General features: G+C 36.4%; 2 protein-coding genes across 4 annotated transcripts in view; both read right to left on the reverse strand.

Moving 5' to 3' along the window:
- Window positions 1-6,086, reverse strand: part of LOC122062752 (calmodulin) — an 8,905-nt gene extending 2,819 nt beyond the window's left edge. Inside the window, exons 1-2 of one of the 2 annotated variants that reach the window (XM_042626400.1) lie at window positions 5,900-6,086; window positions 263-420 (exon numbers count right to left, since the gene is read on the reverse strand). In XM_042626400.1, coding sequence (XP_042482334.1) covers window positions 263-420; window positions 5,900-5,975 — 234 coding nt within the window. In that variant the 5' untranslated portion in view covers window positions 5,976-6,086. Of the gene's footprint in view, window positions 1-262; window positions 421-5,710; window positions 5,745-5,899 lie in introns of those variants that run through there. The other variant, XM_042626399.1, reaches the window with a different exon arrangement.
- A 5,521-nt stretch (window positions 6,087-11,607) lies between these two features.
- LOC122062747 (pseudouridine-5'-phosphate glycosidase) lies at window positions 11,608-23,298 on the reverse strand. Of its 2 annotated transcripts, none has more exons than XM_042626392.1 (14): window positions 23,121-23,298; window positions 22,752-22,832; window positions 22,089-22,200; window positions 19,952-20,062; window positions 19,194-19,276; window positions 14,801-14,860; window positions 14,620-14,680; window positions 13,534-13,640; window positions 13,365-13,442; window positions 12,763-12,808; window positions 12,562-12,682; window positions 12,388-12,473; window positions 12,084-12,167; window positions 11,608-11,719 (listed from the first exon to the last, which is right to left on the reverse strand). In XM_042626392.1, the coding sequence occupies exons 2-14, from the start codon at window positions 22,812-22,814 to the stop codon at window positions 11,697-11,699; spliced, it is 1,035 nt and encodes a 344-aa protein (XP_042482326.1). In that variant the 5' UTR covers window positions 22,815-22,832; window positions 23,121-23,298; the 3' UTR covers window positions 11,608-11,696. The 2 variants fall into 2 exon arrangements, with proteins under 2 accessions (XP_042482326.1, XP_042482327.1); XM_042626393.1 differs by having other exon boundaries at window positions 22,752-22,860.
- Between the last annotated feature and the right edge of the window lie 63 nt (window positions 23,299-23,361).

Here is a 23,361-nt window from a genome sequence, read left to right on the forward strand (position 1 = left end):
CCCCCCCCCCCCCCCCCTCCCTCTCTCTCTCTCTCTCTCTCTCCAGTTAACAAATGCAGAACCCAAAAGGTATTATTCTGTACCCAGAAAAAATAACCAAACGAAGTTCAGCTGGCAACACTATCATTACTTAATTGCATTCCAAAACAAGCCTTTGATAACTTTGAACCAGCAGTAACATGTCCAAAACCATAAATTGCATGTAGAAAACAATAATCTGAATCTTGATATGCTCGGACAATGCACTGTCAATTAAACTCACCTTCATTTTCCGTGCCATCAAATTCAAGAACTCAGGGAAATCAATTGTTCCATTTTGATCAGCATCAACCTCATTGATCATATCCTGGAGTTCAGCCTCAGTTGGATTTTGCCCCAAGGATCTCATCACAGTACCCAACTCTTTGGTAGTGATGCAACCTATAAATGGATTCATATTTTAGCAATATAACATAGATTCAACAGATCATACATCTTACAGCAAGTGAACATTATCACCAATATAAAAAAAGCATGAAAGCCAAGCATTGCTACTAGCAAGAATAGAAAATCCAGTCTAGTCAGCACCAACACCAATTCTAAATAGGTATGCTACAAAGGATAAGGTATTCACAATTAAATTAGATATGCTCTCAGAGAACATGAACTCAATCACACATTCACTAGAAATCAAGGATAATAATTACTGGTTCAATTTCTTCTTGTTACTCATAGATTGGAAAGTAACTTTTAGAACAAGAATAATAACATTGAGAGATTAGGAAAAGCTAGAGACTTACTAATGAACATACAGTCAAATTACAAAAAAAAAATCTAGCATATATCAAGTTATAAACCAAAAGATCTAAAAGATTCTTTGTTTTGCAACGAAGATATTTTCTTAATAAATGTATGATCAATCTTGTAGAAGATAAAAGCACAACTATAAATCATGCTACGTGCGTGCACAAAAACAAAGTATTCAAACAAATTCCTCCAATTTCCATCTTCTAGAATCCAATGTAGTATAAGTTGCAAGCTTTGTAGCCCAAATTCCATTATCATAAATAGGGCTAATACCAAAAGAAATGGCATATTGATAGTGAAAATGAAGTTGGCATTATCAGAACTTCTACAGAATATAGGCCACCATAGAAAGGTTGAATCCTATGCTGATAATCAAGTAAGGAAAAGCAAGCATTGCACAATTGTTAGCCAATTGGTTGCTCAAGGGGTAGAATGTACTATATCGAAACTATATAATTCATTTAGTCACACAGAGACAAGGTTCAATATTTCAGTTTCAACTCACCCAAATATGGTCCATTTCAGTAAAAAAATCAAAACATTGAAGACCCCTCAATCCACACACCATTTCATTTTTTACGAGTGTAGAAACCATATTTGTCATTTGTCACAGCGTCTAGGACACCCAAGGTATCGGAGGGGTTTGGATGCAAGGCAACCAAGGTACCTAGATGCCTTGACGACTATAATCGAAACTGAACTTGATACATTTTGAGAAATTAAGTGACCATACCAACACAAATCAAGGGTAAGGATACTACGAATCATAGTTGTCAGGCACCGCCTAGGTGACAAGACACTTCGGATCACCCTAGGCATGTTATCGCCTTTATGTATGCATGAAAGGTGCCTACCATGCTCTCCAGGGTGTTGCCTTGGCCCACCTTGTGACCTGGGTGGACGTTTTATACTATTTATTTACTTTTTGTTCTATACAAAATTGATTCTTTTTTTAAGAGACAGAGAAGAGAGGGCTGAGCTGCTCAATAGTTGAAACCCTCAAACCCTTCTTGACAACAGCTCCGGCCACTCCCTTTCTTCCCTCTTATTCTCTGTTTTAGCATTGCTGTTTCTTTCCTCTCTTTTTTTCCCTTTTTTTTGTTCCTATTCTTCTCTGTTTCGTAGAGCTGGTTGCTACTTCTTTCTTCTTCCTTTGTCTTGCCTTTCTTCTATGTTCATATAATTGTATTGCTGAAAACTGAATGATGACTCTGTTTGTGTGTGTATGGCAGGGATTTCTTTCTTCTTAAATTGTTGGGAGTTGAAATATAGTGGAGTGAAGGGCCTGGAGGCAGTATAATGCATACTTACATACTCTGTAATTACTAATTATGTTTCTTTTTTATATGCTATTATGCTATCAGTTTATTACTTTGTTTTTTATGGATATGCTTTTATATTATATCCTATTCTTTGTTTTAGGGGTGCAAGTTTGGCCAGGTGAGCCCGCACAAGCCTTACAAGGTCTGGGCTAGGCTTTTCAACCCACAGGTCGAGCCCAGCCCAGCCCAGCCTTTATATATAAACACATAAATATATATCATATATAATTACACAAAATAAATTTTATATACGGTAAAAAAAATAGGGATAGCCTAACCTTGCCTAACCCTGAAATGACAAAAATAGCGGCTGCCATGGTCAATGAAGGCCAACCCGGCCCACCTGGCTTAGGGTCGGGGCTGGACCTGGGTTGAGCTAAGGGGACCTAGGGTTGGGTTGCGGTTTAAAAACGCAGCCCAGCCCAGACCAATTGATTTATTATATGTTGGTTTTCGCATATTAGATCATTACTAACACAATTATATCATATTGCATGATAAATATGCATATTCATTAAAACTGATTATATTGCATTAAATCATCATAGATCTCATGATGGCTTAAACAATACATAGCGTGCACAACTAGGTACCTAACCAACGCCTTGGGTCGTCTTGTCACCATGACAACTATGCTATAAATCCATTACCCCAGCCAACACAAAGAAGCAACAAAAAGGAAAGTGAAAGAAAAGTGACTGAATCACTCAAGTCTCAAACCAATAAACTAATTTTCTTTCATCAGCCTGAACGGTGTGACCAACACACCCTGTGCATCATCCTAAAAAACAGTTTAAGCTACAATTTATCCTTCTTTTTTCTTTTTCTTTTTTTTAATGAATACCATATAGAGTTATAAAGTAAGATTCACCGCTAAATGGGGGCCGGCTACATGGATCCTTGCCCCCAATCGGTTCCATTCAATGTCATACTTGATACAAGGCCTAAGCTATTCATGTTTTTCCTCACCATTTCTCCTAACGTCATTTTAGGTCTACCCCAAGCACTTTTAGAATCAAATCACTCCTTCGTACTGGAGCATCCAAAGGCCTCCGTTGAATGTAGCCATGCCACCTCAAATGACTTCTCATAGCTTATCATGTATTGAGGTTACTCCCAAACCAACTCTGATATGATCATTCCTTACTTTATCCTTCCTAGTTTTACTACTCATCCATCTCAACATCTTCATCTCAACTATACTGAATTTATCTATATGATGCTTCTTAACTGTCCAATATTCTGTACCATACATCATTGTCGGTCCTATGACTGTCCCATAAAATTTTCCTTTAAGTTTTAAAGGAATATGTTGACCACACAACACTCAGGGTACATCTCTCCACTTCATCCATTCTATTTTAATTCTTTGTGAAATATCATCCACTATATCACCTTCTTTATTTATGATTGAGCCCCAGAAACCTAAAATAATCACTTTGCAGAACCTCCCCCTCATCAATTTTTACCGTCTCATTGTCCGTTCTCAAGTAACTAAAGTTACACACCATATACCTTGTCTACTTATCTTAAAACCTTTTGATTCCAAGGTTGATCTCCATAACTCCAACTTGGCATTAACCCATGCTTTTGTCTCATCCAACAAAACAATATCATCAACAAAAAGCACACACAAAGAACCTCATCTTGAATGTCTCTGGTTAATTCATCAATGATAAGCACAAACAAATAGGGGCTTAAAGTTGATCCTTGATATAACCCAATTGTGATTGGGAATTCACTATTTTGAACCGTCACAGTTCTTACAATATTCACTGCACCATCATACATATCTTTAATTATGTCCACATATTCACTTGAAACACTTCTCTTCTCTAGTACTTGCCAAATTAACTCTCTAGGGACTCTGTCATAAGCTTTTTCTAGGTCAACAAAGACCATATGGAAATCCTTCTTGCAATCTCTAAATCTTTCCATGAGTCTCTCCTAATTAAGTAAATAGCTTATGTCATGGATCTTCCAAGCATAAAACCAAATTGATTCTTCGTAATAATAGTTTCTTTTCTCTGGTGGGCTTCACTAACCTTCTCCCATAATTTTATAGTATGACTCATTAATTTTATGCCTACATAGTTATTGCAGCTTTGAAAATCACATTTATTTTTGTAAATTAGAACCACAATGCTTCTCCTCCAGCATTTTCTTTGTGATCATAATCTTATTAAACATACAGTAGATTCTCAAAAGGAGCCAAAATTTAATACCTGGCCTGATAGGAGGATTCAAACCATGACTCAGTTCAACTAATTAGGGTTACCCCAAGGTTTAAACGCTTGGAATCAGGTACGGAATCAGTCCCTTACGATTCATTCCTATTCGAATCATCCCAAATCAGCCTGAATAGTTTCTAAAGATTCGGGGATAATCGGGATCAGGGTTGGTTGGTTGAATCTGAGTTGAATCAGCTGATTCTGCCAATTCTGATTTTTTTAAACATTGGGTTACCCTGTTTCACCATTTCTCTCAATTAAATAATCAAGATATTTCTCAATAGTAAAAAAAAAAATTTCTAACATGGCATTTGCATCTATCATTGTTAAGAAACCTTTAAATCCTTTGCCACCAGATGGTCTCTTTAATTCCAGTGTAAGAACTGCATCCCATCACATAAATCATTATACATTTAATTGGACTATCAAAATTCTCTATTATCCATACATATGAGTGTCCTTCCCCTTAGAATGACTTGGCAATGCCTAACCCCTTCCATGGGCATTTTACTCATGGCTGACAATGTAGGAAGGTTAAGAGAAATCCCCCAAGACAACCAGCTAAATAATTGAACAAACCAAAAGTATATGGCTATCATCAATACATGAATGCTTAGAAAACACTTACAAACCAAATAAGAGATCAAGAAGCAAGCAGAATATTATCACCAGACAAAAATGAATTCCTTAAAACTTGAAAGGGAAAAAAAGAGCAAATGCCAGGAGGACCCCTAGCACTCTCTTTTTCCCCATACGTCTCTCACCAATATCCAAATGCAGAGAAAGAAGATAAACTAGATTTTTTTGGAGAGAGAGAGAGAGGGAAAAAAAAGAAGATTATCTTCTTCCTCGGAAAAGAGCTCCACCAGGCATTAGAGGAAAAGATAAAACCTAGGCTTTGTTTGAATCAAAGAATTGAATAAATGCTCCTGGAATGACAGAATCAAAAGACAATTCACACTCTACCAAAATAACCAAAACATTCACTCAGATAAAAATAAGGGATGTTCCTTAACCCTCCCTCCTCAACAATTTAAAAAAAAAAAAAAAAAAAAACATTTCTTTTCATCACGGAAATAAATAACCTGAAACACCTCGAAACAAAATTTCATAATGAAAAGAGAACACGCTGACTGTCATGAATTTATCATATGATAAGCAGGCTGCCTCGGGTCTTGATCTGTCAGGTATCTACTTAAAGATCCTAAATCACCCAAGGTACTAGTGATCCTACGTCAAAAAGACAGTCGAGAGATCAAAAGGCATAGGCTACGCAAACAGAACGATCAACCAAAGCAAAAGAAATAAGGTAAAACGCCAAAAGCATCTACCTAGATTCTCGATGCAAATACACACCAAAAAATTACCAACCTGGAAGCACGGAAACCATAAATTCGAGGAAAATAATAAGCAAAACAAAAAAATCACAAGCATTTCCTTTCAAAGCCAATGATCTCTCCATGAAGCTCAGATTTCCAGTCTAATCAACAATGCAAAATAGTAACCTAATGCAGTTGAAACAAAAGCAGACATAAGGAACAGAGACGGAAAGAAACCTACCATCGCCGTCCTTATCGAAGAGGCTGAAAGCTTCCTTGAACTCCGAGATCTGTTCTTCGGTGAGCTGCTCCGCCATTGGCGCTTCCTTTGTTTTTGCTCAAACAACGAGAACAGAGAAAACCAGAGAGACAGGGAGGTACGCTGGCTGGTATCTCTCTGTAAACTCCCTCCAAAATGTCTGCGAACCCCTCCCCTACTTATAGACATCTCGTGAGGACTTTTCGGTATACACGCGTCGTGACGCGGCGAATCACAATCCGTCTATCGGACGGTGGGAGAATCTCTTAAGCGGACTCGAAGATGAGGACGTGGGGTCCACTAAATTCCCATATCGTCTTACCGACAGGAAAGATAGGATATTCATTACAAGTAGTAACAGAAACAAACATCACAAGATGCCATCTCTGAAATTACGCATTTACACTTTCTTTTGATTTTTCTTTGATAGAGCCATTTTAGCATTTTGCTGAAACCGTTTAATAACAGATAGATCTACCAAATAGCATCCTACATTACAAGTAATGCAAGTATGGAACTGTCAAATTAATGGGATTGAATCGCACGTCATTCTATCTTTCTACTCTATATTAAAATAATATTTGGTTACATCGGGGAGATTTGGTGGAAGACATCAACATTGATCGTCCCACCTCAAGGGTCATTTGCTTGATCTCCGATTTGTGGTAACAACAATTCAGGTTGACATTTCTTATTTTCATAAATCAAAAAAATAGCTTAAAAAACATTTGATAAAGTTATTCTATTTCATCCGTTTCTAAAAACATAAATCAAAATTTATGTATTTTTATAATTTTAAAAATGATTTTGATGAAACAAGTCAGACTTGTTTTGTCATTTCCATAAACGAATTTGAAAGAGAAAAAAAAAGCTTTTGTACCCGATAAATCTCTCAATTATTTAAACATAAAAAGAAACAACCAAGCCATCTCTCCTTTTTTGGCATCCAATGACACTATTAGGCTTTTTAGTGACATCATGTTTGTAAAAAACGTTTCTAAAAATAGATTTATCAAATACAAAAAAAAATTCATTTTTATTTCCAGAAATGTGAAAAGTCGTTTCTGCTGTTTCTAGACACAGAAACATTATCAAACGGTGTCTCAGACCCTAATCAATGGTAGAATGGCAGAATGTAAAGCCAAGGCATCCAAAGGTGATCTCTGAGCTCTGTGGAGAGGAATCCTATCCCAGGAATTCAAGAACCAACATTTTTTGGGGGAACCTTTAATAATAGTGTGTAATTTCAAGCTTTGAAGAGGACGATTATAGGAATCCTATAAATAGGGGATACTTGGAATCAAGATATTTTGAAGGATTTGTTATAATAATCTAGGTGGGGACGAGTGTATTTATTTTTTGATATTGTAGACCGGATGAAAACTAGACCGGATTGCACTGAAATAGCATCGAAGATGAAAAATGAACCGGTACTTAACACAAACCGATATAAATCTGATGAGAAATTGATACAATTCTCATAATTATGTATATATACAGTGTAATCTAAATCCAAACTGGATCAAATCCGATATCAAATCCATTTATTGAAAACCGAACTAGACCGAATTCAAATCATATCGAAACCAAACCACCACTTAATGGTTTGGTTTTGACTTCACCGTTTCTCACACCAAAACCAATTCAACCGGACCGACCAATTGAATTGGCAATGTTGTCGAGTGATCCTGACCGCTCAAACGATCAATGGGGGCTACTTTCGGTCATATGGAAGAAGAACCCAAAGATTAACGAATTGGTCTAGGAAGCAGAAAACTTCCAATCCAACGATTCTAAGCAAGGAGGACATTGGGACAAGACAACCCGGTGGGGGTGAAATGGGCTGGACTCAAGAGTTTGGCTGTGCCAGAGCTAGACTTTCTTGGGGCCGACACAATCAAATGACCGTAGCCTCATGAATCCGAATCTGAATCCGGATCTGGATCTGATTCCTCTCTGTCGGGGCAAAGGATTAGAGAGTGATTCCACAGTTAGGAGGACCTAGGCACCCGTCTAGAGGACATCTCCAGCCGTAGGATCACTCTCTGATCTCTGAGCTCTGTGGAAAGGAATCCTATCCCAGGAATTCAAGAACCAACATTTTTTGGGGAACCTTTAATAATAGTGTGTAATTTCGAGCTTTCAAGAGGACGATTATAGGAAACCTATAAATAGGGGATACTTGGAATCAAGATATTTTGAAGGATTTGTTATAATAATCTATGTGGGGACGAGTGTGCCCACGTACAATTTCGTTTTCAAAATGTTGCTGTGCAAACTCTTTTTTTTTTTTTTCTAACAGATCTAATCTCATGCACAGTGAAGAGATTCTGTCTTTATCACAAGTACAATAATAGGGGTTAAGAGGATAAGGATGTCCATTTGATTCTCTTTGCCATTGGTGAGAAAAAAAATTTCCATAATAAAAAATTGAATGTTTATTATAATACTATCCAGTTTTAAAAATTGAATTAGAAAATTTAGGCCCTCTTTAGTATTATTTTTCTTTTTTATTTTTGTTCACAAAAATAGTTTTGACTGCATTTGGTATCTTTTATGGACCTGTTTTCTATTTAAAAAAAAATTTGATAAAATACAAAAATAAAAAAGAGATCAAGAGTCATTTATGTGTTTTGGTGAAAAACGATTTTCAGTTATTTTTGCTCTAAAGAACTTTAATGAACACTTGCATAAAATCCCAATATGGAGGGATAAAGTAGTCATTTGCTTTGCAATTAAAAATCCAAACCCCATGCCCCCTCTTTTTCAGTCCAAAGTAGAGAAAAAGAGTTAAAAGAAAGATGGATTAAGAGAATCTCTTCACCAATTTCTTCAAAAAACCATTTTGTCAATAGAGATACCAAACTATTTCTTACAAAAAATCATTTTTGTCAAGTAGTTACTAAACCATTTTACGTTTTGATAAAAAATGGTTTTCATTAATCATTTTTGTGAAATAGGCAAAAATTAAAAAGAAAAATCATACCAAAGAAAGCCTTACCAACCTTAGTTGCTTCATTTCAGTGATGATTTCATTTTGACTCTAAATTAAAATTCAAATGGTGTTGAGTAAATATTATAATAAATCTACTAGTTTAGACGTTGGAAAGACCTTACAAATAAAAAACAAAGTGGGAATATTGAAACTTAATTATAAATTGGTTTTTTTTTTCCAACTCAAATCAAATAGGATTAACCTAACATAATAAGATTTTGATCCATGGCTCATTCATTTTGAGTGAAACAAAGGAAAGGCACACAAATGATTGAAATTATAGAAATACCTAGGCTATGTTTGGTTGTAAAGAGAATAAAATGAAAGGGAAGTGAAATTTTTATACTTAAAATATAACTATATGTAATCATTACCCTTTTTTTTTGTATGATATGTAATCATTACCCATGTGACTTTAACATTATCTTCAAATCATTCTATATTTGGTTATAAAATTTCATTTTACTTTGTATCCAAAGCCCTTTGTTGTAATATGTAAAATAAAATTTACATGTAAAATACATTATTACTAAATATGGTTAAAAAAATTAAGTGATTTATACAATCATATGGGGTAATGATCATAAATATATTTTTTTTAAGTATGAAAATTTCACTTCCTTTTCCTTTAAATTCTCATCGCAACTAAAGGGAGCCTGAATGAATAGTTTTAGGGAAAAATGAAAAAAATGCCATATTTATGATGGAGAAGAAATTAAGCTGATTACAAAGCTATGTAAAGTGGTGAAAAAAATAAAAAAATAGACACATTAATTCATCGTCAACTAACTATATGTAGGTTATTACACTTCACTGTTGTTTTTTGTTATTTCTGGCTGTCCAATCAAACTCTAAGCTCATATCTTAGCAAAAAAAAAAAGGCCAAGCTCTTATGAAGTAAATGATTACAATGGATTTGAATCTTTTCTGGGTAACATCCTATCAGTACGTAAGAGGTTTGTTGGATGAGTACCTAAAAGATTGTCTATATTATGGTAAACCCAAGGTTCACTACTAAGGCATAAACCCTGATTTAAAACCATCATTTGGGAATCTTAAGAGGTGGGCATCCAAGATTGAATGTTATATCCTAACATAATATGTAAATGGTTTTTATTTATTTATTTATTTTTTTTTTTTTTGGCTAATGATGGGTATCCAAGCCGAAGGCCTAGTCCCGTGGGTCTATACTGACCCCACAATTGCCTGGACCAGGTAATACCAAGGTTGAATTAAAACTATTCAATTTTCACTGAAAGCAATGAAGAGCACTAAACATCCCATGTGAGTGACTCAAGGTATACTTATTGGGAGTCGAATTTAAGATGTCCGAATTTACAAATCATACCAAGTTCGTTGCTCACCAACTATGCTACCCCTTGGGTTAAATGGGATTAAAATATTCTGATTGCAGTCGGAAAAACGTTTATCTATCAATTCTGGTTTTTGGTGGGGATTTCAAGACCTTTGCTGTGGACCTAAGGTCTATTCTATTACAACCCAAATACCCGTTAATTAACTTTTTCTCCACTATAATTGCTGAACTATGCTACCCCTTGGGTTAAATGGGGTTAAAATATTCTGATTGCAGTCGGGAAAACGTTAATCTATCAATTCTGGTTTTTGGTGGGGATTTCAAGACCTTTACTGTGGACCTAGGTCTATTCTATTACAACCCAAATACCCGTTAGTTAACTTTTTCTCCTCTATAATTGCTGAACATGTGCCACTCTCCATGGAACTTCAATGGATGTGTGTGTTTGTTCACCAACATTTCACATTTTCCACCAACAAAGCTGCCCCACTTTTGACTTAAAAGAAGTCCAAGGACCAAAACATGAGCTGATGAGGAAAGGGTACTTTGACAATAGGTTCATTCCTCAAAAGTTTGAGCAGTCCATAATTACAGACTACGAAATGACGTTTCATGTCAAAAATAAAATTTTCAGCTTTTGTATCATATTTAAAAAAAAAAAAAAAAAAAAAAAAAAAAAAAAAAAGAGGATGTTTGGTGAACTTGTTTCAAGAATAATTACCCTAATTGTTCACCTTTTTTGTATTTGAAGCAAAACTGAAATGACAGAATAAGGTTTCGACGTTCCATTATTTTGCATTTCTAGCATTTTTTCCCTTTTTTGTTTCAAAAAAACGAAAAACACCAAACACTTTGTTTCGTTTTTTCTGTTTCCATAGAACAAAAAAATGTTAGAAACATTTTTTGAACGACTACCAAATGCAGCCTACCTATATGGCAATGTGAAGCTTGAAGGAATGATCAAAGAGTCAATTTGGGCGTTTAAAACTTGAGGGCCGAGGATACAACAGTGAAATTTTAATACATGATTGGCCAAGTGAGATAGATAAGATTCAGACTATCCGCTCAATGATCAATTTCACATGGCCAGATGCCGCAGACCCAAACTTGGCATATCACTGAAAACTTTGGATGCCTAAGGAATGAGGATGTGCAAAATAACATTTGGTGAGACATTACTGTCCAACACAAGCCTGAAAAGCTTTCTATCTCATAGAACTATAATGGGGGCAACGCAAGAAAGCTTTTGCCTAAAATTAAAACTATATATTTTTTTTAATTATTTGAAACAAAGAGACGTTAAATTCAACCTTGTCGGCACCCTATTGAAAGAAATGCTTTATCTATCTTAGCTTAACAACCAAGAGGTTGAACTTTTTCTTTTTCTTGTAAAAATAAAAATAAAAATTTGAGAGCAAGTCATTCAAGTCTAGTCACAAATAAGAGAATGGCATGCAAGTGTTCCAGGCTTATGATGCTGACTCAGCATTACCTGCCACAAAAGAAATTTTGTTCATCAGTAGAAGATACATACGTATGCTGAAGCGGAGGGATTTTGTTTTAGACGTTTAAGCTGGAGACAGAGAGAAGAAATTAAAATGAAAGCAGTGAGGTAAATGAAAAACAAAGGGATGAGAGAGAGCGTAGATGCCCAGAAAAACAACATACTAAAATGATATCAGAAAAATTATAGCAACGGTTATTAGTGATTTTTCATCTAGTGGGGGAGTCCTTCAAGAAGTGCTCCTTCACTTTTCACCCTGTAATGTATGGCTTCTTCAGAGGGACTAGTGGTCATAGCTCAACTGGTTTATTGGTTGGACAAAGAATGCAAGTAGAGAAAAAGGAAAGCTCACCGCAATTACTGTTCTTTCTGAGCTTTGCAAGAGCAACAGCAGTCTTTGCACCAACAAGAGCATTGTTCTTCACAAGTGCAATGTCTTTGATTAGGCTAAGGATCTCTTCTCAGGTGCAAAAAAGTTAAAAATTTAAAATATAAACAGAATAACCACATAGTAGTTAGAAATGTTGCAGCAGATGTGGGAATTTTTTTATTTATCTCCCCCATTATCTTTCTTTTGCTCTCCCTAACCAACCTAAAATATCTATAAATTGTTCTCATAATAGGTTTCATGACTACTTGGTTGATACAAAGGATACTTGCTGCCAGAGAGGCTCCTCCAGTGAGTTCATTCACTCTTGCAAGCAAGAAAGGAGTTTCTGCACTGCCAGTCACATTTTTATCCCTGTAGTTCCTTATCCAGTTCAGCAATAATAACACAGGGTGACAGGTAGAACGTCATAAGAGGTGAACAAAACTGAAATTATCTGAACCTTGCTTCTTTGAGGGCCCTCTGTATTGCAGACTCAATCAAGTTGCCTGATGCTGCGTGTTCTTTTGGGATTGGCACAGCTATCAAAATACCAGTTCCAAGCCCAAGTTTCATGTTTGCATCTGCAAATTACAACCAAAAAATTAATTGGAAGAAATCCTGTACAAGGTAATAAAACAGACAGCAATGTCAATCCACTTGCCTATGAGCTCAGCACAGTCTTCAGGGGTATCCACACGGCAAGGCACCTACATTCCCAATTGCGGACACCAAGCATTTCAGTTAGTTCAATGGCACACACACTCACCCCCAAGATAGAGACACCTTGTTTCCATACTGTTGCCACAATTATTTTTCCTTTACTCTTAACTTCTAGAAGAAACATGATACCTAAACTGTGTCAATTTTTTTTTTTTTTTCGTTTGGACTGTTAACTACGTTAAAACTTCTGACTTTGACCACCCATTTGAAGCAGCACCTCTTGGATAGGTCATAAATAGATTATACAAAAATGCAACCGACTTGATGACCTCAATCATCCTAAGAATGAACCCTATTGTGGAACACGTTCACCTTTTTATACCCAATAGCTTGGGGGACATATGAATCTGTTTGCATAAACATCTATACTGGCTGTGTGGTTAACGGTGGAGTGAACACTTATCAAATGTACACTTATCCCTTCTACATGGACAACTAAACAAATTCGATGACCATATCAATTGACAGAAACATAGAAGTGGGGAAGCGATGAAATCAAAATTTCAAGAATTATTGAAGGAAAGAGAATTCCAAAAGATATACCTTGCAGCCACTTGCTTCAGTGAAAAAGGCTGGAAACTCATGGGTCTTATATGCAGCAACTGTAACTCCTTGAGTTTCCTATTTAAAAGTTGGAAATGACAAGAAATACACTATGTGATCAGGATGAAATGATACTTTGAAGCTACTTCCAATATGACGGTATATTTACCAAGTACTCAAGTGTTCTTGGGATATCTAAAATTGACTTGACACCAGCAGAGATAACTGCTACTGGAGTTCGTCCAAGCTCAGTAAGATCAGAAGATATATCCATTGCTGCAGAATGTCAAAAGCCTAATATGAAAAATGAACACAAAACAAATGACAAAAAATTAAAGTGGACTTTTTCACCCAGACCAGCATACCAATTGAGAAAGGTAAAAGAGATTTTAAAGTTCTTATGCAATAAAGAGTGATCAGCGACATACTTAGACAATTTTAAAAAATTGACAAGCTATATTGACAATTTCATTCTTCATATTTTCCCCCTCCCAAACTAAAGTTTCATTTTTGGCTTTCATAAGATTGAAGTTTTGTCTTGCAAATGATCCATTTTAAGAGAGGATATAGTTTTCCTAAATAAAGAGCAAGTGCAAGAGATACATGCCCACATGCATTCAATTTTACCAATTCAATACTACAAGCAAGCTTCTCAGCAAGTCATCCTGATGATCATCAACCAAGTTCATCACCATCGTTGACTGAGTTCAAACTTTTGCTATTGCTGATACCTATTCAGTCTGCGAAGTGTTCCTTATCATATGTTGTAATCATATCATTTTAATCTCTCTGGTTAGTTCAAGAGGAAACAGGAAACCCATTATTAATCATGATGTGAACATGCTTGAATTCAGTAATTGTTCTTCTGAGACGTGTGTTAGAGAAAAAAATATGAGTTATTTCCTGAATGACCTCTGAGCAATTTAAGAGCTTCCTATTTAGCCCTAGAAGATCTCAACCTTTCTTCAGATTATTTTCTTGTCATTATTGGTGGCAGTAATGATAGTTGCATGAGTTAATATTTCTGATCAGTTCGAAACAAAATCCATTTCTAGTCAGTCATTCAGGAAGCTTTGTTTAATTTTTTTTTTTTTTCTGAGACAAGTGAAAAAGAAAATCAGTTCAAATTTGTTGGCTAAAAATGCACTAATGAGTTCAAGAATGATCTCTCTCAAACATAAAACCTTCACATCGTTCACATGAATTATAACAACTAGGAGGAAAGTTGCATACAAATCAACTGAGAAACTCTTACTATTTTCACCATTTCTATGCACTCCTCCAATTCCCCCCGTAACAAATAAAGGGATGCCAACCTGCAAGAATTGGCAAATCTAACACGTTATGCAAAAATGAACACACGAACACACGCACACACAGACAGAGAGAGAGAGAGAGAGAGAGACAAAGAGAGAGAGAGAGAGAGAGAGAGATACCATTGAAGCAAAAAACATGGTGGAAGAAACAGTTGTTGCACCATTTCCTCTGGTAGCCATCTACAAGCAGGTGTTTGTCAGTATCTAATACTAGTATTAATCAAATCTAAGTGGCATGAACATTATGTTTGAGGATTATCCTTTTCTAGGTTTACTAGTATACATTCCTGATGTGATTTTACTTCGAATACTTAAGCACTAATGACATGAAAACTTGTCCTTCTTCTTCTAATTCTTTTAGAATTTTCTGAGGGAATAACTATTTGCAGTCATCATTCATCATGCTTAGTACTTTTATTATAGTCCTAGGCCAAGACTCTGTTTGAGAAAAAAAATAAAAAAATTTGTGTGCACTAAAATGAAATCTAGAGAGCCTGGAACCATAAAAAAAGGCAATTGAAATAAGCATTCTATTTTGTTAACCTTCATGTATTTCATAATTTACAATATCTATTGGAAAAGAAGAAGAAATTAATTACAGGTCTCAATCATCTCAAGACAAGTTAGCATGACCTAGTGACATAAATGGGGTTCAAGACTTCAATCCCAGCTGTGCATAGACATGTTACCATTCAGTGAAAATAATAAGGGGACGATGCGAATTTAGTTGCTTCGAGTTGTTTCAATCTGCTTATGTAATACTATATAAATAGTGACTGGTCAAATTTCCCACCTTTTTGGAGGTGTTGTGTGTGTGTGGGGGGGGATCATTCCATTGACCTAGATAATATAATATCGTATGTAATGCAGAAATCAGTCATGTGGAATGGGACAGCAGAAACAGAACTTCTGTATGTAATCACCAGGTAGTCAGTGATGGGTTGAGTGTGCAAATACAAGAAAGAAATCAAGCAAACAATCACACACAAACACGAGGGATTTAACGCGGTTTGGCACATATGCCTACATCCACCCGAGAGAACCAGAGAATTGCCTACTAACCAGAAAATTCCTACACCTCTCCACCTCACTGTGTGATCCTCTACAAGGTTTTCCCCAACGAGACAGTCCTCAAAGCCTCTTATTTCAAGGAATTAGTCACTTCAACATTATTCGATGGTTATACGGGTATCTAAAGTACGAAAGATATGGATGTTTGTTGTCCCAACCATTCTTATTAGTCCTGATCCCTTAAATAGACACCCTAAAAACCCAGACCCCCACAATTATAATTTTACTCGTGTACATGTAATGGACTCAAAACAGGCCTAGTTAAACATATACAAACCCAATAATAATTTTGTGGGCCTTACAGATTACAAGACACGACCCCAACAAATCTCCACCTTGGCTTAGATTCTACAAACTACATAGAAGAACGGTGTTCATGTTGATTCTACAAATCCCTATTATCTCTACTTAACCGCCACACACAAGCCAACATGGTCCACACCGCCACCCGAGTACCTTGCACAGCTCATTACAGTACAATGTGATGTGACTTCACCTCTCCAACTGCTGCAATATGATTGAAGAGATCACTTCCACTCAAAAGTTCCAAAGCGAAAGAGAATCTTCTCATTCAAAAAAATGCCCTCTTTTGGCCCACTCTCTTTTTACGTAGCCAACTAGTTGTTGCACTCTCTCTCGATGCTGACACAATAGAAGTCAAGACATAGTCCTGATCTTTTTATTTTCCATTCATTTTCAAAAAAAGCCTTAAGAGTTGATATTCTGTGTTGGTAGTTGCATATCCCAATTTTGATACAGACCATCGCCGATAAAGGTTGAATCTACTATTGTCTGAGACCTTCTTCTTCCCAGATTTGCATTTGTTCATAGCCTGAATTGTCTGCAATCTTCATTATCCACCTATACCTCTTTCCTGAGTTCTAACGGTATCTCCACTTGCTTCAACACTCCCTATATGTCTGCATAGATTCCCAATCATCTGTTCATGTATCACAATTCACAACTATAGCCCCTCTAGAAACCTTGAGTACTCCACCTTCAAATAAGCATATGTAACCTCTCAAATCTAGTGTTCTCAGTGAAATCAGATTTTTGTACATCCGGCACATGTCTAAACCCTAGTTCATGCTTGCATAACCTCGTCAAACATGCGAATAAGCACCGTCTCAATCCCAGCAGTCATGTTTTCAGCATTGTTTGCCATTTTGACAATACACTTGTCACATGCATGATATACTGATCCTTGACTGAACACACATGAAACAACCAACCCGAATCCAGCATCCAATCTGAAGCTTCGGTACCTGATGAAATAGTGAGATACACATTTTCATCACCCTAGGACCCGTCTACAATAGCAGCATTGGATGATATATCTCCATTCTCATTTTTGCCCTCTAATTATACTCCCTACGCTTAGGAAAATTCCACTTTATATGACTCCTAGTCACAATTATAACAAGTTATTTTCCAACCTTTCAACGTGGAGCGACCCTTATTCTTGTTAGGTGCCACCTGTCTCTCATTTCACTTACCTCTGCCCTGACCAATATCTGTAACCAAAGCATTATCCTGTTATGAGTCCATGACCTCCCCTCTCCACTAATTCTTTGTCATGTTCTCAATCATCAAAAAATGAAAAATCAGCAATAACTTCGCCTAGTTGGAGAATCCTTACTGAACATAAGTGTATTCACAATGTGATCAAATGAAGGAGATAGTGAAGCCAAAAGAAAAAGTGTATTGCCCTCTTGTTCAATCTTAACATCTAGAACAAATAACTCCATCAATATTCTATTTGAACCCACCTAAATGAACTTCAATGTCCGTTCCCTCTAACAACCAAAGGCCATACAATTATTTTTTAAATAACAACCAGTTTGTCGATGACCTGGTCTCGTTATGCTCTCCAACTTGGACCAAACTTTCTCCAGATCCACCAACCTGATGGCCTAGTGAAAAGTGTCATCTGCAAGACTGCAACATACAACTGGGTCGTGTTGTTCATTAGATCCGTCAAATTTAGTCATGACTGTCCCCTCCCGCCTTAGAATATTCTCCACCTGTTGTTGCCACATGGTGAAGTCATTATAGCTAATGAAGGGTATTATGGAGAAGATTGAACCCTTCATTGCCACCTGATTTACCCGATCTTTGCCTTTGTGCCTACCATCAACCTCAACGAACCTGATCAGCCCTGATCATTACTGATCTTGCACAATTTACACCAATGGAGGGAAATATACACAATTCGCACCACACTGAATTTGTAGCACCAAAAAACCTAGGACCACCAAGTTTCACACACACCTTTTTTTTCTTCTCTCCTATGGTTGTGTAATAAGCACCACACCCACCTCCTTTTATTTCCTTTCTCTCCTAGGGTTCCACACACTGGAGAGTGTCAAGAGGAGCCACACAACCCTTTTCCTATTTACTCCGTTTTCTTTCAACCACAACATCATCATAACATCACCCGTTTCCCTCTTTACAACTTTTCTTTCCTTTTTTAGGCTTTTTTTTTTCTTTCTTGCACTTCTCTTCTGAACCTTCTCTCCTAGTAGAACATGCGATGAACCTCCTTCTTCCCCTTTTCATCCTACTTACTTCCCTTCAAATCATCTGACAATTCAGCCACTGAGCCCAAAATCCACCTGCCTACCAAGAAGCCCAATGAAGATGATGTTCCTCAGAGATATTACCAAATCTGAACTCACCGATACCTCTGAGTTGCGAGGATCTGATGTCATCGTCATAGATCTGACTGACGTCCGAGACTACTATTAGTTCATCAATGAGAAACTCCACCACTACTTCCACCTTCGTTGGGTCCTTACGCACTGCCCATTCTCGAGATCTCAACCCACCACCTGCTGAGATTTGTGAAACCTCACCTTGATACCAATGATGGTCAAGTGCGCAAACACAAGAAAAAAAATCAAGCAAACAATCACACACAAACACAAGTAATTTAACGCGGTTCAGCACGAATGCCTACTTCACCCAAGGGAACTAGAGATTTTTTTTATTATTGAGAAAATTCTACAGCTCTGTCCACCTCACTGTGTATCCTCTACAAGGGGGTTCCCCGAGAGACAATAAATAGGCACCCTAGAAACCCTGACTCCCATGCAATTACAATTTTATCCCAGTAGATGCAATGGACTCAAAACTGACCCAGTTAAACATATACAAGCCCGACATTAAATGTGTGGGCCCTGCAGAATACAAGACATAATTGCAACAGTCGAGACAAATCATGTAATATGTATAATGATACTAGCACGAATTAATCATATGAGTTGTCTCAATTTCACGACATCAATAAAGTCCTAGCATTGCAAAACTAAGAATAATAAGAATTATTCATTTAATGTTTGGTCAACCCTATGGTCATCGAAAAAAAAATTCCCCACGCAGAACTCATTAATTAGTAAGACATACCAGTCTCTACCACTAACTATTTCCAAATTATACTTACAACATATGCAATGTCCCTACGAGCTGTCTTTTGAGCCTTAGTGCCAAGCTTTGCAAGGTTCTCCAATTCTTCAGTAGTCAGACCTATAAAAGTGTTTGAGAATGAAATTGACATTGATGGGATGGGACAAACAAATTAGCAGAGTGAAAAGAAAGCCGTCAGACAGCACTCAATCATCCACAATTCATAATACTCCACAAGCAGAAACTGAACTAGATTGAAAGAAATTCTTAGCAATACAAGTTAGATTTCACATCAAAGATTGATTGCAGTGTATCCATCTATTGATTGGAGTAAATCCATCTTCTTTTAGGTTAAAAAATTTAAGCTATTAGGTGGAAAGGCCCAACTAGAATTAGAGCCATCATGCTCATTATGTTAACAATACATATATGTAAGGCCACCCAAAAGTAGGCCCACATATGCCATGTGTGCTGCTACCAAAAAGAGGGGCAACAAGTGAGGGGGAGTATTGGGAATTATCTAACATTGGAAAGCTATGGGACCTTGGATGACTTCATAACCAGTTGGAGAGGTACAAAAAGATATGTTGGACAAATTATAAAATTTATAGACTTGAGTTTATGAAACAATCCTCCCAAGAAAGAAAGGAAAAATGAGAGAGAATCGTTGAGCTCCAAATATAAGATTATTTTGAGATAAAAAAAAAATCAAATTAAATAATGCTTGAGATAAACATAAGGGAATTATAAGCATAATAACTAGTAGAGACAGGATTCCAATTTATAAATAATCACCTATGCAAGGTATCCCATCTAAAATGGCAACTGTGGCTGGAACAGCTCCATTCTCCCTAACAATTGCCTCCACCTCCTTTGCAGTCTGCAGGTTCTGAGGGTAGGGCATTCCTACATATGCATGACAAACAAAGTAAGTCCGAGCAACATAGGATCTGTAATTTCAAAGATCGTTCACAGTAACATTGAAACAATTGGTTATATTCATTAATAAGACCTTAATAATGAAATGTTTTAATATATATATTTATATAATGTATAAGAACAAACTAAAGTACACTTTTAGGCTCCGCCTGGTTACATGTAAAGGGAAATGATGAGCAGTGAAATTAATTTAAAAAAAGAAAATGATAACTTTTGTAACTTTGATTTTTTAACTACTTAAAATCTTACAAAACATGGTAGTTGAACTTTTCAAATAGATTCATTAGCCATTTCATTTTTTCTTATTTAAATCTAAGTAATCAGGTTGAAAAGTGAGGGAAATTTTAGTTACTATACTTAGTAAAGGAAGATGTTTTCTGTCAGGGAGCGTAGCTCCCACATACGCTCCCACACCCGCGTGAGACCCAATCAGCTTCTTTCATTTGGTTCAATCCATAGGGGCAGGGATGTCATTTTACAAGGAGAAGGAGAGAGACAAGACACAAGGGAGCTGGCGCAGGAGATACACTCCCAGACAGAAACCATTTTCCCATTTAGTAATATTTTTGAGTTAGTCACCCAATCATTTTTAGTAATGATCAGAAAATTTCCATTTCATATTGGGACAGTTTCCTAGATCTACTAGATTAAAATAATAATCACAAAACAAGTAGCTTTAAAAGAAAAATAGGTATAAAACAAAGTCAACCATACTTGTTTTGTAATTTATTTTCTTATCTAGTAAATCTAGGTAATTTTCCCTTTTACTTTTGCTTTAATTATGCTCCCCATCCCTTCACTTACTCAACAAACAGATGAGCCTTGGAACTTCCAAACAATCAGTATGGGTAGTCTACTTAAACTTTCTAGCTAGTGCACCTTAACGTTTGGGGCCTTTGGGTTCAGCTTTTGATAACTTGCAGTTTAATACAACCGAAAAAAAAAAAAAAAAAAAAAAAAAATGTATTGTGAACATTTTGATCTTATCACTTCACTGTTAGACATTAATTTTCAAGGAGCAAAGGCTAAATTACATGTGAATGGTAACTGGTCAGATTTGAGGTAGGTTTCACAGAAACCAAACCCATCCCGATTAAAAAGTGCTCAAAACTAACCTGAAGCATACATCAGACTCAACTGAACTTATTAGTTCACCTCTGAATGACCACCAAGAGGCTTCCTTAGGGGGTGTTTGGTTTCGGTAAATCTTTGGGATGACATTCTTTAGAATGATAATTCTTAATTTTTGGAGTTGTTTGGTTCCACTAGAATGACCCTCATAAGTGAGCATTCTACTTCCCATGAATGACCATAGTACAAAGGATGTGTGTCAAATCTGAGTTTACCTCAACACTTAAACTTAGATTTGAGCAACATTTTTACCACCTAGTATAAAAGGAGAAAGCGGAAAGACGTTCTCTATGGAAACCAATATCTCAACCTGCGAGAAACATATACTAACCTCAAGGCAACCAAATGATTTTTTAGAAAGAAACATAATTCAGAAGAATGTCTATCAAATGATTGACATTCATATCCGATACATACACCATTTGATTTACCGAACCAAACACCCCCTTACACTCTTCAACGATCCATCAACAGATGAATCCAAAAGCCCAGGAAGTGAGTATTAGCAAGAGGACACCCAAGACTCCCCATCGCTCATTGATAGATGCCTTGACAATACTTCTGCTGGAACCTAACACTCTTTGACTGCAGCTTATAATGGGTGTGGTTTTGGGTATGGCTCTGGAATTTGAATTTTGGTTCTAATGCTCACAAGAATGTTGTGTTCAATGAATCAAGACATTATGTACTGTTTAGATTATAGATTGTTCATGAAGCAAAATCCACTGTGGAAAAAGTGTGAATAATAAATAATTTGCCTTCAAAAGTAGAGTTGGATTACCTAATAAGTGGGGGCTTACACATTGCGACCAAGGAAATAGACAAATGGAAATTCAATTTCATAAACTATCAAATAGCCTACCATGGGAAATAATAGTGGATTCTAGAGCAACAACTGCACTCCCATGCATCAGGGCATCAGAAACATCTGGAGATACCCTCACATGCCATCTGCCATTGCCATCTCTCCCACCCTAACAAATAAATATGTTTACTTGGAGTAGCTTCAACTGAATATATTAATATTTATACATAAATTAAGATTCACCAGCATTAAAGTGGGCCATTTTCATAACCCAGAAGAAAAAAAAAAAGGTGAAAATAGGCATGCATAGAAAAGAGCTTTCCCACTTCAAATTGTTGACAGCACATGGTTACCCCTAAGATGAATTTCGATGAAATTAAAAACCAAGAACAATATTCAGATTGAAATGGGAAGTGTAGGCAGTGGATGATCAGAACTCAAAAATATCTCAAGTCACAGAGAATTATCAGAATATTAGCCTCAGCTGAGTTCTTACTGCCAAAAGGGCTTTATGGATTACCCAAAGAAATTTATATGAAGAAAAACTGAATGCTCCAAAGTGGAGAAATCAAACTCAGAAGAAAGATAGGTTTAAGAGAGTAATCTTATCAGACAAGAAACGAGTTCAGATTAAAAAATATAAAAGGGACAGAAACAAAATCACTCAAAATCAAAATCGAGTTACGAACTTCTCTTTTAACAGAAAGAAAAAGCATTTACCTGCTTCATTTGTTGAAAATGTCCTTGAAGATTACTTATCCTTGAGAAGGCTGAAGATGCCATGTCTGTAGAGGATAATAACTGGTAGAGAAGGCAGTAAGCGAGTCTCCTAATTGCTAATAAAGATATGAGCAAGGAGTGGGGAGATGGGGGTAGGCTGTACTATCATACCACCTCAAACTTAAAAAAACCACTACAAATTCTGAAAAAGTAATGCCCAAAACAAATTTAAAAATATTAGATAGAACACAAACATAAGGAGCAATTAATTGTCAGCCAAAAGTCAATCAAGAAAAGGGGATGTGACTATCAAGCAATAGCGATCTTTGCAAGAAGCAGCAAAATTGATGCAAGGATAGAAAGGATTACCGGCTGTGGATTATGGCCGTTGCAGAAAAACAGAGAAAAGGGATTCGTTATTCTCTTCTATATTATGAAAGATGTCAATCCAGAGAAGTTACAGTTCGATGGGAAATTGGGAATTGAGGGTGAGACTCCTAAGTCCTAATAGAGAGAATGTATGCTTGGCGAGCTCTAACTATGGGGAAATGGAATTTGAACTTCTTAGCAACAAAGCAGTGTTAATGCTAAATACCATCCTCTTATCCAA

This window comes from Macadamia integrifolia, unplaced genomic scaffold (genome assembly GCF_013358625.1).
Source record: "Macadamia integrifolia cultivar HAES 741 unplaced genomic scaffold, SCU_Mint_v3 scaffold1098, whole genome shotgun sequence".
NCBI classification, from domain to species: domain Eukaryota; kingdom Viridiplantae; phylum Streptophyta; class Magnoliopsida; order Proteales; family Proteaceae; genus Macadamia; species Macadamia integrifolia.